General features: G+C 38.1%; 1 protein-coding gene across 2 annotated transcripts in view; it reads right to left on the bottom strand.

Moving 5' to 3' along the window:
• WDR64 (WD repeat domain 64) overlaps positions 1–15,531 on the bottom strand; it is a 150,544-nt gene that overhangs the window by 118,564 nt on the left and 16,449 nt on the right. Inside the window, exons 3-6 of one of the 2 annotated variants that reach the window (XM_088845494.1) lie at positions 8,789–8,891; positions 5,908–6,011; positions 2,733–2,762; positions 1,407–1,517 (exon numbers count right to left, since the gene is read on the bottom strand). In XM_088845494.1, coding sequence (XP_088701620.1) covers positions 1,407–1,517; positions 2,733–2,762; positions 5,908–6,011; positions 8,789–8,891 — 348 coding nt within the window. Of the gene's footprint in view, positions 1–1,406; positions 1,557–2,732; positions 2,763–5,907; positions 6,012–8,788; positions 8,892–15,531 lie in introns of both variants that reach the window. The other variant, XM_088845492.1, reaches the window with a different exon arrangement.

Below are 15,531 nucleotides of genomic sequence, written 5' to 3'. Positions count from 1 at the left end.
GCTTTTCTGGGAGCCTGATGTCCTCTGCCAGTATTCAGAAGTTGTTTTGTGGACTTTACTCCGTGTTCAAATGTTCTTTTGATGAATTTGTGGGGGAGAAAGTGGTCTTGCCATCTTATCCCTCCGCCATCTTGTTCCTTCCTCCCCAGAACACTGGATTCTTATATTCCACTTGGTCGTGGAGTATCTCTTCCCAGCTGCTCCAGCAAGGTGCAGCCGCTGTACCTTACCTTGGACGAGGGGTATCTCCTCAAGGCCGCGCCTCCTGCTTTGAATGTAGATCAGCTCCTCTCGGCCCTCCGGTGCCCAAGCAGCCACCGCCTCCTGAACGTGGTACAGATCCTCTCGGCCACCGCCCTAACCCTGGGTGCGGGGAAGCTCATCTCAGCCACGATTCTGCACGTGGTCGGTTGCGCCGGAGCCGGGCGTCTCCCGCGCCTTCGCCGCCAGAGCCGGGCGTCTCCCGCGTCTAGGAAATTTACTTTTCATTGAGACTAGTATGGCACAGAGGAAGGGTGAATTATTTCTTAATCTTCCATGTCCTTCAAAGTCAGCCTGTTTCCTGAGGGAATATTTAAATAACCCCAGTTCTTAGTGATCTCACCTCTCCCTGAGCTCTTGTTCTTTTTAACTTTATAATTTTCTGTACCATTGTATTACATATTGTGTCTGCTCACAAGATTCCTCAAAAGCTGAGTTTTGTTTCAGTACAGGAAACATGTTCTTTGTTTCTGCAGATGCTCAATAAATACTGTAAGGTGGTTAAGCCGTAAGCCGTAACATTTCATTTACTGAAAGGATTAACATTAACATCTACCCCGTTAGATTTTTTTGCCAGAGTTAGGTATTTGATTTTAGTAATTCTCTTGCTAAATAAAGCTGGACTGAAGGTAAAGTCTGAACTAGATAACATAAGCATAATCAAAGATAATACTTGGATTAGAGAAAGGTGTAAAATGAGAAATGAACTAGTCAATCTCTTGCTTTCAAAAACAAAACAAATTAAACATACGCTAAATGAAAATACGTTCCCTTTTAATTAAGGCTCAGGATATTACTGCTGGACTAGACTATTTTATTAATAGTTAACCCTTCATTTTATGGGCTTCCCTGGTGGCTCAGCTGGTAAAGAATCTGCCTGCAGTCCTGGAGATCTGGGCTCGATCTCTGGATTGGGAAGATCCTCTGGGGTAGGGAATGGCTACCCTTTCCAATATTCTGGAGAATTCCATGGACTGTATTAGTCCATGGGGTTGCAAAGAGTTGGACACAACTGAGCAACTTTCACTTCACTTTCATTTTATATATGAGGAAACTGATGTTCAATAGAGAAAGTGAGTTGCTCATATCCTACCAGTATGGAAAAGACAATCCAATTTCTTTGAGTATTTCCCTTAACACAGTACCTGGCTGCTCCCTTGAGCTTTATAATCCCAGACAATAATGGTCCTTTCGGTAGTAGCAACAATTCGTTTCAACTGTGAGAGGTAATCACATCCTGTAATCCAGGAGGTATCCTGATGGAAAAACATGGGATTGGAATGTTGTGTTTTGGACTATATTGTGTTTTGTTCTATCACATAATAACTGGCTACTAAGGAGTAGATTATTTACATTAAAAGCACCATTTTGCCCCCTTATTTGCAGAGAAGCCACACAATATCTCTTCTTTGATGTCTTGACAAGAGGCTCTCATCTTTTTCCCTTTTACCCTGAGTTTCTCAGCACCATCAGCTGGAGAATGGCACAGCCAGGACCTTGGCACAGCTCCCTGGAAGCACATAGCCACTGGCCAAGCAATCATCTTTGTGCACTGTTCTTCTACATGAGAACACTTCTTCACAGGAGGTAAAACTAGATTTAGGACACTGATTAAGCAAGTTCTCTGGCCCTGTCGTTGTGCTTGACATTTTTAGCTGGAGAAGACCTTGGTGATCATCCGGTCAGGGATCAACTTGAGGCCAACAAATTTGCCTCATGCCTTCCAAAAGCCACCAGGTTGGCATGGCCTGGACCCATACCATCACTGACAGCACATGATGTTACAGGAACAAAGGCTCCCACTGATGAGTGTGTCTGTGCCAGAAACTGCTCCAAGTGCTCCAGGTATGCCCTGAATCTTCTGTAAAACCCATTAGGAATTTTAAGAAAGTTTAAGACTCAGAGACTCCTCTGCCTGGTATCTCAGTGCATTTCAGTGCATACAGGCAAGGTGAAAGCCAACCATTCCCTGTCCCTCATAAAGCCACGGATTCTACAGTGGGAAGTCACCATAGCTTTACAACATTTGCCACAAGATTACTGATCCAATTAGTAATATGGATTAAATCAATTACAAAATTGCACTCAAGTTTTTTATGTTGTTTTCAAGTTTAAAATGTTTTCGAATAACTATCACTGACTAGTTCCTTGTCCTCACAATTGTGTGGGTTTTGCCCATTTTTTTTTTACATTCCTTAATAGTGAGCACTTAGAAAAGCAGCCAAAACTTTTAAATTGGAGCTTCCACGGAATAATCAATTTCCAAGCAAATTAACTCAGAAAACAAGATCTGTGTCCTCTTTGTTGTTGCTCAAGGTTTAGTTTGGATCCTAGTCAATAAACATAAAACTACAACCTATGAAAACATCTTATTCTCAGAGCCTATTCAGGCTCTTCACTGAGATTTGATTAGTTATGGAAGAATCATCATCAATCATTTTAACTTGATTAAGAATTTTGAAAGTACTTACTGTAACATTGGTACTGGTCTGAACTTTCATCTATTAAAAAAAAAAAGGAAGAGAATAATGAACCCCCATTGGCACTATGATTAAAGATGAAAATGCTGGCTATAAAGCACTATGGTATCTCCTTGGTTTAATCTCAATTGTCATTTCTACCTTCTGTGAGTCTTCTGGTTCCTCCTGCTTCTGAAAAGCCTGTCTCTGTGGAATAACACACTCTTCGCTTTGGGCAACTTTATGCTTCTGTGTCTTTAAGCCTGGTTACTGTGCTCTTAAACTTTATTAATTATTTTGTTCCTTCTATTTACACACTTCCTCATATTCTTTAACTATTCAGAGCAACCTCTGATACTAAAAATTGGGACTGCAAAATAATGCTAACAGCAATGGCAAGAATGGTAAATAGGTCAATATGAATATAGATTGATATAGAAAAAAAAGCATTTCATTTGAAAGTTATCTCTCAAGTTACTGAGATTTAAGAACATTCTATCTAGTGGGTTTTCTCTTTTATTCAATAAATATATGTGTATGTGTTGGTCGCTCAGTCGTGTCCTACTCTTTGCGACCCTATGGACTGTGGCTCACCAGGCTCCTTTCTCCATGGAATTCTCCAGGCAAGATTACTGGAGTGGGTTGCCATTCTCTTCTCCAGGGGATCTTCCCAACCCAGGGATGGAACCCAGGTCTCCTGCATTGCAGGCATATTCTTTACCATCTGAGCCACTAGGGAAGCCCCAATAAATATGTATTGAGTGAATATAATATCCTAAGTACTATACTAGTGAAGAATCATAAATTTATCTAAGGAGAGCTAGTAAGTACATGAGCAGCCTCTTACACCCTTTTGTTGTTGTTTAGCTGCTAAGTCATGTCTTTTGTGACCCCATGGACTCTAGCCCATCAGGCTTCTCTGTCCATAGGATTTCCCAGGCAAGAATACTGGAGTGGGTTGCCATTTCATTCTCCATAGTATTTTCCCAACCTAAGAATCCAACCCTCATCTCTTGTGTCTCTTGCACTTGCTCTTTACCACTGAGCCCCCAGGGAAGCCCTCTTATACCCTTAAGGCATGTTAAATGCTCCCAAGGTAAAAGTAAGGGTCTGGAGTTTATTAATGACTTAGTTTCTTTTGCATGCTCAAATGGTCTTTTGAGATTTAGAAAATGGCTTTCTAGAAGGATGGATTATGTGAAAAGAAGAAAATGTTAATCAAAGAGATTACTAGCACTGTTAGTTGTGGTCATCACAGACTGTCTTTCATCTGAAGAGTTCAAAAATACTTTTCCAACCAGGGACTTTTTTCTAAAGGAAATAATAAAGGGATTAGAGAAATTCCTCTTCTATTTCTCTCCATCTTTAGTGGAAGTCACTTTAAAATTCCCTTATCTGCTCTAAAATTTTCATAATCCTATGTGTATATGAAAGAGAAAGAGACACACACACGCATCTCTGGAAATTTGATAATGCCATCTCACTTATTTCACATAATCCTGAACTATTTCATTATGAACATCATAATTTTTCTCCTCACTGTTTTTCTTTAGATACCATATTAGTTCTATTTTTTAGGAATTAAAGGTAAAAAAAAATGTAAAGGATAATAATGCATAGAAAATAAAAGAGACTGAGGAAGGTTTTCATACTTAATGAGGAGTGTCCAACTCTTTGCGAACCAGTGGACTATACAGTCCATGGAATTCTCCAGGCCAGAAAACTGGAGTGGGTAGCCTTTCCCTTCTCCAGGGAATCTTGCCAACTCAGGGATCAAACCCAGGTATCCTGCATTGTAGGCAGATTCTTTACCAGCTGAGCCACAAGAGAAGCCTACTTAATGAGGCAAATCCATTTTTATTTTCACATTATTCGTTCATAATTATAATTGTCATTATTTACTAAGGGTTTACAACAAAGTTAAGTGATTTATATTGATTAAATCATGCAAACAGCACAACTACCTAGGGAGAGAAGTTCTCTGGACTGGATAAGGAGGAACTGGGGCCTAGAAGAAACATGCATAGCTGTGGTGGAGGTCGGCAGGGGAAGCCAGTCTCCACACCTGCACTCAGAATCTCCTGCTGCACCTCTGGGTGCAGGCGGTCCTCTTTGACGCAATCTGGCTGCCTGTGATGAAAATCACTGAAAGGCTAAAAATCACTGTTGAAATTTTAATCATGTGATAATTATTTTAAACATATTTTATTTGTATATAGCTTGACTCTACTTAAAAATAAATTAATAATCAAATCAACTTTTGTATGTTTAACACCAAACACTTGTCTATATCATATTTTATCATATCATAATACATTCCATTACAATCCCTCATATTTTGAAAATAGAAGTCCAAAACCATAAATTTAGAAAGAAATGACCTGCCTTAAATGTCATTAAATCCCTTGCAATGCCTTAAAATGTTTCCATATTCATCTCATTTGATGTTCACTACAGTTGACTCACTGGAAAAGACTCTGATGCTGGGAGGGATTGGGGGTGGGAGGAGACAGGGACGACAGAGAATGAGATGGCTGGATGGCATCACCGACTCGATGGACATGAGTTTGAGTGAACTCCGGGAGTTGGTGATGGACAGGGAGGCCTGGTGTGCTGTGATTCATGGGGTCGCAAAGAGTCAGACAAGACTGAGCAACTGAACTGAACTGAACTGAACAGTGCTCTGAGGGCGAAGGAACTGATCCTGTTGTCCTCATTTTACAAATATGAGAAAAAGAGACATGAAAAGATGTAAGCTGGCTCATTAAGTTCCCTGCTTAACATATTGGATGGTAAAATAGAGGAGCTAGCATTTGAGCTTTTTTTTAAACCTCAAGCACAAGGTTTCTTGTTGGCACCTTTTATTACTTGGTAGTATTATGACAAAATCACTTGACTTGTGAGTTTTTATCATTTTATTTGAGAAATTATCTAAGGGCATCCTTTAATTGTGTTGATGCATGTGGTTCAATAGGGTACCCCGAGGAACAATGACAAACGTGGTTACTAAATTCTCAAAAGCTGCTCTGGGGTTGAGCAAGCTTCTTGTTTTAGTAATACTCGGCTTTGTTTCTTGGAACAACTCCGAAATATGGTTATGGTTTCTGCTGCATGTGATACATAGGCATAATGCATAGACAAAACAAAAGAGAAAGGAGAGAGGAAGGAAAACAAGCTCTCAAATTACCTGGCTATTAAAGACTGTTATCATTCCTTTCTGAGAAGCTGTTATTAGTAAATCCAACTGAGGAATCTTGACAATGCATTTAATCACATCCCGTCTTCTACTACCTGTGAATGGCACACACTCATTTCAGCTCCTAGCAGTAAAGACCCTAAAAGTCACTTGTTAGAGTTTTAATCATAAAAGAAAAAGGAAACAACCAATGTTAAGCTAGAAAGGCTCTAGTTACTTTAAAACTAAAGCAAAATAAAGCCAAAAAATTGAGCAACAATTGCTTTTTAATTATCCTGAGAGATTCTAATCTGATTTTTTAATGCTTTCCAACTAAACGTGGTCCATGACTTCCCATAGAAGTTGTTAAGATCACAACCTAGCCCCACCTCCACGTGCACATTTCAGAGAATGAGCTTTCCAAATGCCCTTTAGAATTATTACTATTTTAAGATCTTCACATTCAGGAATTCTTTCTTTGAACTGTTGCCATATGATTTACACAGAATGAAAGTCTAATACTATCTCAGGCTTTCCAATACAAAAAAAAAGGAAACTGTCTTATTACTCTTTAAGGTGTCCTTTTTTTTACTTTATGCATTTTGGAGAAAACACTTTCATGTTTCTTTGCCTATAAGCTGTATGATAAAGCCACACATATTGAGCCTCTTCCCAGGATGATTTAAATCAAGTTTTTATAATTGCAAATGTTTAGAGAGGAAAAGCAAAGGAACAAATTTCATCTCCAGTATTATCCACCTAACCCGCACATTCTCAACAGATAAATTATTTTCCCCAAAAGGGTACAAATTGGTTCTTGGTGGGCAAGGCATGTGAACAACTCTTACTCTCTGTGTCAAAGTTTGGATGTACATACAGTACATAGGCAGAGACACAGTATCTGAGGTCTTAAAATGTTTGAAGTTTGGGGGAATGAGGTTGAGAGGGAGTTGGGGATGAAAGGGGCCTGCAATTAGGAAAAAAGTTCCAAAAGACTCCTTGGAGCGGTCAATATGGAAAAAAAACCCAAAAACTGTTGACAATATTGTATGCCAAGACACCATCATGTTTTCTGCTTCCATTCCTTCCCCACTATAGACCACTTTAACCACAGAAGCCAGAACATTTGTTGACGTGTAACTCAGGCCAGGCCCTCTCACAGTTTTTTGTCTCAGAAGTCTTTAGTGTGGCCACAAGGCCCTGGACATCAGTGCCCTCACCGCTGTTCTCCTCTAACCTCCCCCCGTCTACTATTCTCCCTCCCCCACCACTGCACTCGAGCTTGAAGTGCCTGCTTTACTCTCCTATCTCCTCCAGGTCTTTCCCAACTACCCTGTTTAAAGTCCCGACACATGTTCGCATGTCCGAACCAACTTCCTCCCACACTCCTGCTTTATTTTTCTCCACAATCTGCTCACTTTATTATTTTTTTCTATAGTGCTTAATTTACTCACTTTTTTTTTTAATTGTCTGTCTCTTCCCCCATTAGAATGTAGATTCCATGAGGTCAGGGATTTATGATTGTTCACCACTGTGTTCCCAGCACTTAGAAAGTCACCTAGTTCACAAAGTTGTTTAGTCACTAAGTCATGTCCAGCTGTTTTGCAACCCTATGGACTGTAGCCAGCTAGGCTCCTCTGTCCATGGAATTCTCCAGGCAGGAATACTGGAGTGGGTTGTCATTTCCTTCTCCAGGGGATCTTCCTGACCCAGGGATCGAACCTGCGTCTTCTGAATTTGCAGGCAGATTCTTTACCACTGAGCCACTAGGGAAGCCTGGCTTACAAAGTAGACCTTTACAAATATTTGTTGAGTGAATAAACAAGTTACAGAACTCAACGGCCATCTATAAAGATGCTTTTGAAATTCTAATTTAGAAGGCCAGAAACATGTCTCCCCTGGTCACTGGCCACTCCTCAATAAGTGATGACAGCAGCATCACCGCTGCTCCCTGGCTTCTGTTCTTTGATGACAGTTCCCATAGAGAAGCCCAGAGCTTAGGCTCTGGTGAGGTCTATCATTGGGCTAGTTCAGTTCAGTTCAGTTCAGTCTCTCAGTCGTGTCCGACTCTTTGCGACCCCATGAATAGTTGGGCTAAGGAAAGGTCAAAAACCAGGGTGGGTTTTGTTCATAAAGGACTGAAGTAAGTTCAGGGTTTTTTTTTTTTTTTTCTTTTTTAAAGAACACCAGATTTGATCTAGACTATGCCCTTCATCTCAGAATTTGAGATGAAATGCTTGAGGACAGAGATAGGTTCTGGAGGATTCTTTTCCACTTCCTGGACTTCTCCCTCCCTGGAGGGAAGAAAAGAAAGAAAACCTGTGGCTTCAACAGTGGACAGGGAAATGAGTTCATGGGACCCAGGGTCAAATTTTAAAGCAAATGACATATCTAAACTGGACACCTCAAACTGAGCTAACACTCCTCTGTTATTGACCCAAATTCACAGTTTGAGAGGTGTTAAGGCTAACCTCCATAAGATAATCAAGGGTGGGAGCTTGGGAAAGAGTTCTACTAAGTGAAAACTTGAAAATTCGATTTTAAGAATATATATTTTTAAAATGTGATTGATCCATTTGGTACTGGAGCACACATTATTGAGGTGACACTGTAGAGAGATTTAACTTGAGATCTGAACCACTTCTGAAAAATGTGAATTTTCCCTGCTTATATTCCCTACTTAGTGTCCCTCAGAGCAATGATAATTTTTCCAACTCGACAGCAAATTTCTTCAGATACTGCATTTGAAACTGTCACTCCCCTCTCTTGTAATAAATTACTGATCAAGTAAATAAGATGGAAAATGGTTCAATGGAAATGTTGTATTCCCACTATTTATTTTTGAGAAAATATTAAAACCCATGTTAATTTGTTAGAGAAATTAAATTATCACCTGAAATTACAACTCGCTGTTTTCTAGAAATGAGGAAAACCAAATTTTCTTCATCCATTTGGCTAATAAGAGAATCTTCTTCAGAGGAAAAGTAGCCAAAGATCTGAAATTCCAAACAACACAGGTAAACATGCACAGTATCTCAGAAATGGCTGTAGAGTAAAAAGATTTTAATGTTGGTTGAATCTGAAGGCTTATTTTGAATTAACAATCAACACATTGCTTTATAAATATGAAGTTCTGATATAAATATCAGAAGGTTGTTTAATATTATTCCACATACTTCATGCTGATGGGCATGAGTTTTGAGCAGTCATAGATTTTTCTTTCCAGTGGATAAACTGATGTCCCAAGCTGATGTCCTCGCTCAGACTGATAATTCAATTAGGAGCTGGCACTCGTTGGAAATCAGATCAGTCTTCATCAGACAGTTCTCAGTGCTCAATTGAGAGCCCTGATGCTGAATCTGGCCACTCTCAAATCACTATTCCTACCCATTTTCCATAAATCTTCCTGAACAAGACTTTTCATTTCTTTACTGGTGGGGGGGTGGGGGAGTGGGGATTGGGCTTTCCCTGGTGGCTCAGGCAATTAAGAATCTGCCTACAGTTCAGGAAACCTGAGTTTGATCCCTGGGTTAGGAAGATCCCCTGGAGAAGGGAATGGTTACTCATTCCAGTATTCTTGCTGGAGAATTCCATGGACAGAGCAGCCTGGCGGGCTACAGTCTATGGGGTCGCAAAGAGTTGGACACAATTGAGAAACTAACATTTTCACTCACTTTGGAATTTTGCTGTTCCAAATCTTACCCTCCAGGAATTGCATTAATCAATTACTATAAAAAGAGTATCATGAAGAAATAAAGTGCTTTTTATTTGTGAATAAATTGTCAAGACTGTGTAATTCCAAGGAATTTGAAACATAAAATAGCTATTTTTTCAGTTATTTTATGCTAAGCAGAAATAAAGTTCTTAGAAGTTAATGACACACTGTATTTCTTATAAACTTGAAACTAGTTGGTCTTGTTAGTAAATGAGCAGAATGAGCTTCTGAAACTCAAGTGTGGATATGAACCTCTGGATCTTACTCATGTGCAGTTCTGACTTGTAGGCCTGGGAGTGCACCTTTCTAAGAAGCTGCCCATGAGGGACCAATCAGTCTGTTATAATAATATTTGTTTATTTTGATGTAGATAATGGCTTAGCATTATGTGTTTACATGTCCTTCCATCAGTTATTTCACAAATGTTACTACTTCCTCCTTTATATTCTCCCACATCGAAACCTCACAACATCTATCAACTGCCTTAATAATTTCCTACAATTAGGTTTTATTCCTTGGGAAGACCAAGATTATCAAAGACTCTTTTGTATTTTTCCATTTTTCTTCCCATCAGCAAAAGGAATATTCATTGAAAGATTAAGAAATTTATTACTTTTCAGAAATTCCCACTAACTTTCCATGAGTTCAAAACATTCTGCATGCAGCATCTAATTCCCTCTGAAGGATCGAGAGCATGCTGAAAGGAAGGCCCGAGGTCCTCATGTCCTTGCTAACTGTCAGTGGGCCTGCCCCTACCTTTCAGAGGCCTCTTTTCAGTCCGACTTCTTGGGCCCCTACATATCAGCACCAGTCATGGTGCTTCAAATCCTTCACACTTAGAATCTTCTTCCACCTTCTTCTTCCCTTTTTAAGGACTCCTGTGATTATATTGGGTCCACCCAGATAATCCAGGACAGTCTATTTTAAGGTAACTAAATAGTCATCATAATTGCATCGGCAAAGTCCCTTCATAGCAGTACCTAAATTACTTTGATGTTTTATTGGATGACCACAGGACAAGAATCTTGAGGTAGGTGGCTGGCATGGGGGACATCTTCAGCATTCTATCACATCCTCCTTTTATAAATGCAATTCAATACATTAAGCTATTTGTGGAAAATACAACACAAATACCAATATTAGCAGGCTATTTAACTTCAGATAGTTGTGTGAGATAATTTTCAGATAATAATGTGAAATAACAATAGGAATGAATATTTGTGTTAATATCCTCTTTGTAAGTTCTAAACTGTCCACTGGGCACCTTTGCTGCTTGCCCAGTCAGTACATTAGCCATGCAATCTGTCATATATGTGGTTTACAGTCACATCTATGATAGGTGCCATCCTATAGGACATCTGCTCTTATGAAAATGATATATTTTGCTATTTTTAAGCTTAGTGACACAATATTTCAATACTTACCATAAGCAATTTCCAAAGAACACTAAAAACATCAAATTACTAACATTTATTGAGAAAAAATTTGAGATATTATACCACATAAAGGCCTTTCAAAGAGACCTCTCTTTAGCTGTCTTTATCTGTTATTACACTTTGAAAGAAAAAGTTTACAAAAAATGTTTTTAAAGAACAGAAAACATCTCCTTTCTTGTGATGGGCTATAGCCTCAAGAATCTCAAAATTTCTCTTTCAACAGTTTAAATTTCAGTCTAGTAACCAGTGGGACATTTTATAGAATTTTATGACTATTGATGATGTTTTAGAGTATTAATTTTCTTTTAACTATGTTATTTAAAAGGCTTGCTATATGCATTAAGTGATCCATCTTTTTTAACTATACTTTTTTTTTCCTGATTACCTAAGGAACACATGTTCAATGTAGAATATTTGGATAAAATAAAAAACAGATAAAGGAAAATAAAAACCAGTATTCAGTTCAGTTCAGTTTAGCTCAGTTGCTCAGTCGTGTCCGACCCCATGAATCACAGAACGCCAGGCCTCCCTGTCCATTACCAACTCCCGGAGTTCACTCAAACTCATATCTTTTAACCTATCCTGGAGCATTCTTTTCACATTTTTGAAGTTAGCAAATAGTTTCAGGTTTACAGTATTTTTGTTGCTTAGTCACTAAGTCATGTCCAACTCTTTTATGATCTCATTGACTGTAGCCCGTCAGGCTCTTCTGTCCATGGGATTCTCCAGGCAAGAATACTGGAATAGCTTACCATTTCCTTCTCCAGGGGAATCTTCCTGACCCAGGGAGGGTTAAGCGAACCTGTGTCACCTGCCTGGCAGGCAGACTCTTTACCACTGAGCCTCCTGGGAAGATTTAAAGTAGTTCAGTTTAAATTTACTTTGGGGGAACACAGTCATAGACATCCCAGATGTCTATGTGCTGGGATGGCTCTTCTTTAACTGGATGTGCTCCAGTGAATTGCTCACTGGAAATTTAGAATAACATACTATTGCAGGAAAAGAAGATTGTGTTTTCTTTTGAATCTTCTAGTGACTGGCTTTATAAAGTTAAGACACTCACATTTCTTTAGATCTCTTTACATTTAATTTCCCTCACTATAAACTAAAAGCACAGGTCCAGAGGATATTTCAGTTGAGTCCTAAAGTTTCATTACTCTATAAACATCAATTTTTTCCAAGTACATTTGTATCTAAAACAATGTACATTTTTGTGGCATTGCTAATACAGTGGGGTTGGCCAAAACGGTTTTTTATTTTTTGTAAGATGGCTCTAGTAGAACTTAGTTTTCTTTACCTTCACACAAAACAATTTTGTTATGCTTCAACCAAAAGACACAGTCTTGATGAATGGATATAAAACAAGACCCATAGATACGCTGTTTACAAGAAACCCACTTCAGACCTAAAGACACATATAGACTGAAAGTGAAAGGATGGAAAAATATATTCCATGCAAGTGGGAAGCAAAAGAAACCTGGAGTAGCAGTCCTCATGTCAGACAAAATAGACCTTAAAATAAGGAAGATTATAAGAGATAAGGAAGGACACTACATAATGATCAAGGAATCAATCGAAGAGGAAGACATAACGATTGTAAATATATATGCACCCAACATAGCACCTCAATACATAAAACAAACACTAACAGATATAAAAGGAGAAATTGACAGTAGCACAATAATAGTAGGAGACTTTAACACCCCATTCACACCAATGGACAAACCAACAAATCAGAAAATTAATAAGGAAACACAAGTCTTAAATGATACATTAGATGAGATGCATCTCATTGATATCTTCCGGACATTCCATCCAAATGCAGAAGAATACACCTTCTTCTCAAGTGCACATGGAACATTCTCCAGGATAGACCACATCTTGGGTCACAAATCAAACCTCAGTAAATTTAAGAAAATTGAAATCATATCAGGCATCTTCTCTGATCACAATGCTATGAGACTAGATATCAATTACAAGAAAAAAACTGTAAGAAGCACAAACACATTGAGATTAAATAGCACATTTCTAAATAACTAACAGGTTACTGAAGAAATCAAAGGGGAACTCAAAAAATTTCTAGAAACAAATGACAATGAAAACACAACTCCAAACCTATAGGATGCACCAAAAGCAGTTCTAAGAGGGAAGGTTATAGCAATATATTCCTCCCTCAAGAAACAAGAAAAACATTGAATAGACAACCTAACTTTACACCTAAAACAACTGGAAAAATAAGAACAAAAAACCCCCAAAAGTAGTAGAAGGAAAGAAATCATAAAGATCCAAGAAGAAATAAATGAAAAAAGAATGAAAGAAAAAATAGTAAAAATTAATAAAAGTAAAACCTGGTTCTTTAAGAAGATAAACGAAATTGACAAGCCTTTAGCCAGACTCAAGAAAAAAAGAGAGAAGAATCAAATCAATAAAACTGAAAATGAAAAGGGAGAGGTTACAACAGACAATGCAGAAATACAAAGGATTTTAAGAGACTATTATGAACAACTATATGGCAATAAAATGGATAACCTGAAAGAAATGGACAGATTCTTAGAAAAGTTCAATCTTCCAAGACTGAACCAGGAAGAAATAGAAATTACGAACAACCCAATTACAAGCACTGAAATGGAAGCTGTGATCAAAAATCTCCCCAGAAAACAAAAACCAAGGACCAGATGGTTTCATGGGAGAATTCTATCAAACATTTAGAGAAGAGCTAATGCCCATCCTTCTAAAACTCTTTCAAAAAATTGCAGAAGAAGGAACACTTCCAAAATCGTTCTATGAGGCCACCATTACCCTAAAACCAAAACCAGATAAAGACAACATGCAAAAAGAAAACTACAGGCCAATATCACTGATGAACATAGATGCAAATATTCTCAACAAAATTTTAGCAAACAAGATTCAGCAACAAATCAAAAATTTCATACACTATGATCAAGTTGGGTTTATTCCAGGGATGCAAGGATTCTTCAATATATGCAAATCAATCAATGTGATACACCATATTAATAAATTGAAAGATAAAAACTATATGACAATCTGAATAGATTCAGAAAAAGACTTTGACAAAATTCAGCATTCATTTAAGATTAAAACTCTTCAAAAAAGGAACCTACCCCAACATAGTAAAGACCATATATGATAAGCCTACAGCAAACATTATTCTCAGTGGTGATCAGGAACAAGACAAGGGTGTCCACTTTCACCACTATTATTCAACATAGTTCTGGAAGTCCTAGCTACAGCCATCAGAGAAGAAAAGGAAATAAATGGAATACAGATCAGAAAAGAAGTCAAGCTCTCACTGTTTGCAGATGACATGATAGTGTACATAGAAAACCCTAAAGATAGTATCAGAAAATTACTAGAGCTAATCAGTGAATTAAGCGAAGTTGCATGATACAAAATCAATACACCGAAATCACTTGAATTTCTATATACTAGCAACAAAAAATCAGAAAGAGAAATTAAGGAATCAATCCCATTCACCATTGCAACAAAAAGAATTAAATATCTAGGAATAAACTTACCTCAGGAGACAAACACTGATGAAAGAAACCAAAGACGACATAAACAGTTGGAGATTCCATGTTCCAGGGTAGGAAGAATCAATATTGTGAAAATGACTATACTACCAAATGCAATCTACATATTCAATGTGATCTCTATGAAATTACCAAAAGCATTTTTCACCAAACTAGAACCAAAAATCTCACAATTCGTATGGAAACACAAAAGACACTGAATAGCCAAAGCAGCCTTAAGAAAGAAGAGTGGAGCTGGAGGAATCAACCTTCCTGACTTCAGATTATACTGCAAATCTACCATCATCAAGACAGTATGGTCCTGGCACAAAAACAGAAATATAGACCAATGAACAAGATAGAAAGGCAAGAAATAAACCCATGCACCTATGGGTACCTTATTTTTGACAAAGGAGGCAAGAATATACAATGGGGCAAAGACAGCCTCTTCCATAAATGGTTCCGGAAAACTGGACAGCTACATGTAAAAGAATGAAATTAGAACACTTCCCAACACCACACACGATGATAAACTCAAAATGGATTAAAGACTTAAATGTAGGACCAGAAACTATAAAACTCTTAGTGGAAAACTTAGGCAGAACACTCGATGACATAAATCAAAGCAAGATCCTCTATGACTCTCCTCCTAGAGTAATGGAAATTAAAAAAAAAAAAAAGTAACCAAGTGGGACCTGATTAAACTTAAAGTCTTTTGCAAAACAAAGGAAACTATAAACAAGGTGAAAAGACAATCCTCCAAATGGTAGAAAATAATAGCAAATGAAACAACTGACAAAGGATTAACTTCCAAAATATACAAGCAGCTCATACAACTCAATGCCAGAAAAACAAACAACCCAATCAAAAAGTGGGAAAAAGATATAAACAGACACTTCTCCAAAGAAGACATACAGATGGCTAACAAACACATGAAAAGATGCTCAACATTGCT

Source organism: Moschus berezovskii, chromosome 17 (assembly GCF_049115385.1).
Source record: "Moschus berezovskii isolate FMDL1 chromosome 17, NW_MosBer_1.0, whole genome shotgun sequence".
NCBI classification, from domain to species: Eukaryota; Metazoa; Chordata; class Mammalia; order Artiodactyla; family Moschidae; genus Moschus; species Moschus berezovskii.
Note: the sequence above shows the minus strand (reverse complement) of the source record. Positions and strands in the feature narration are given on the sequence as shown.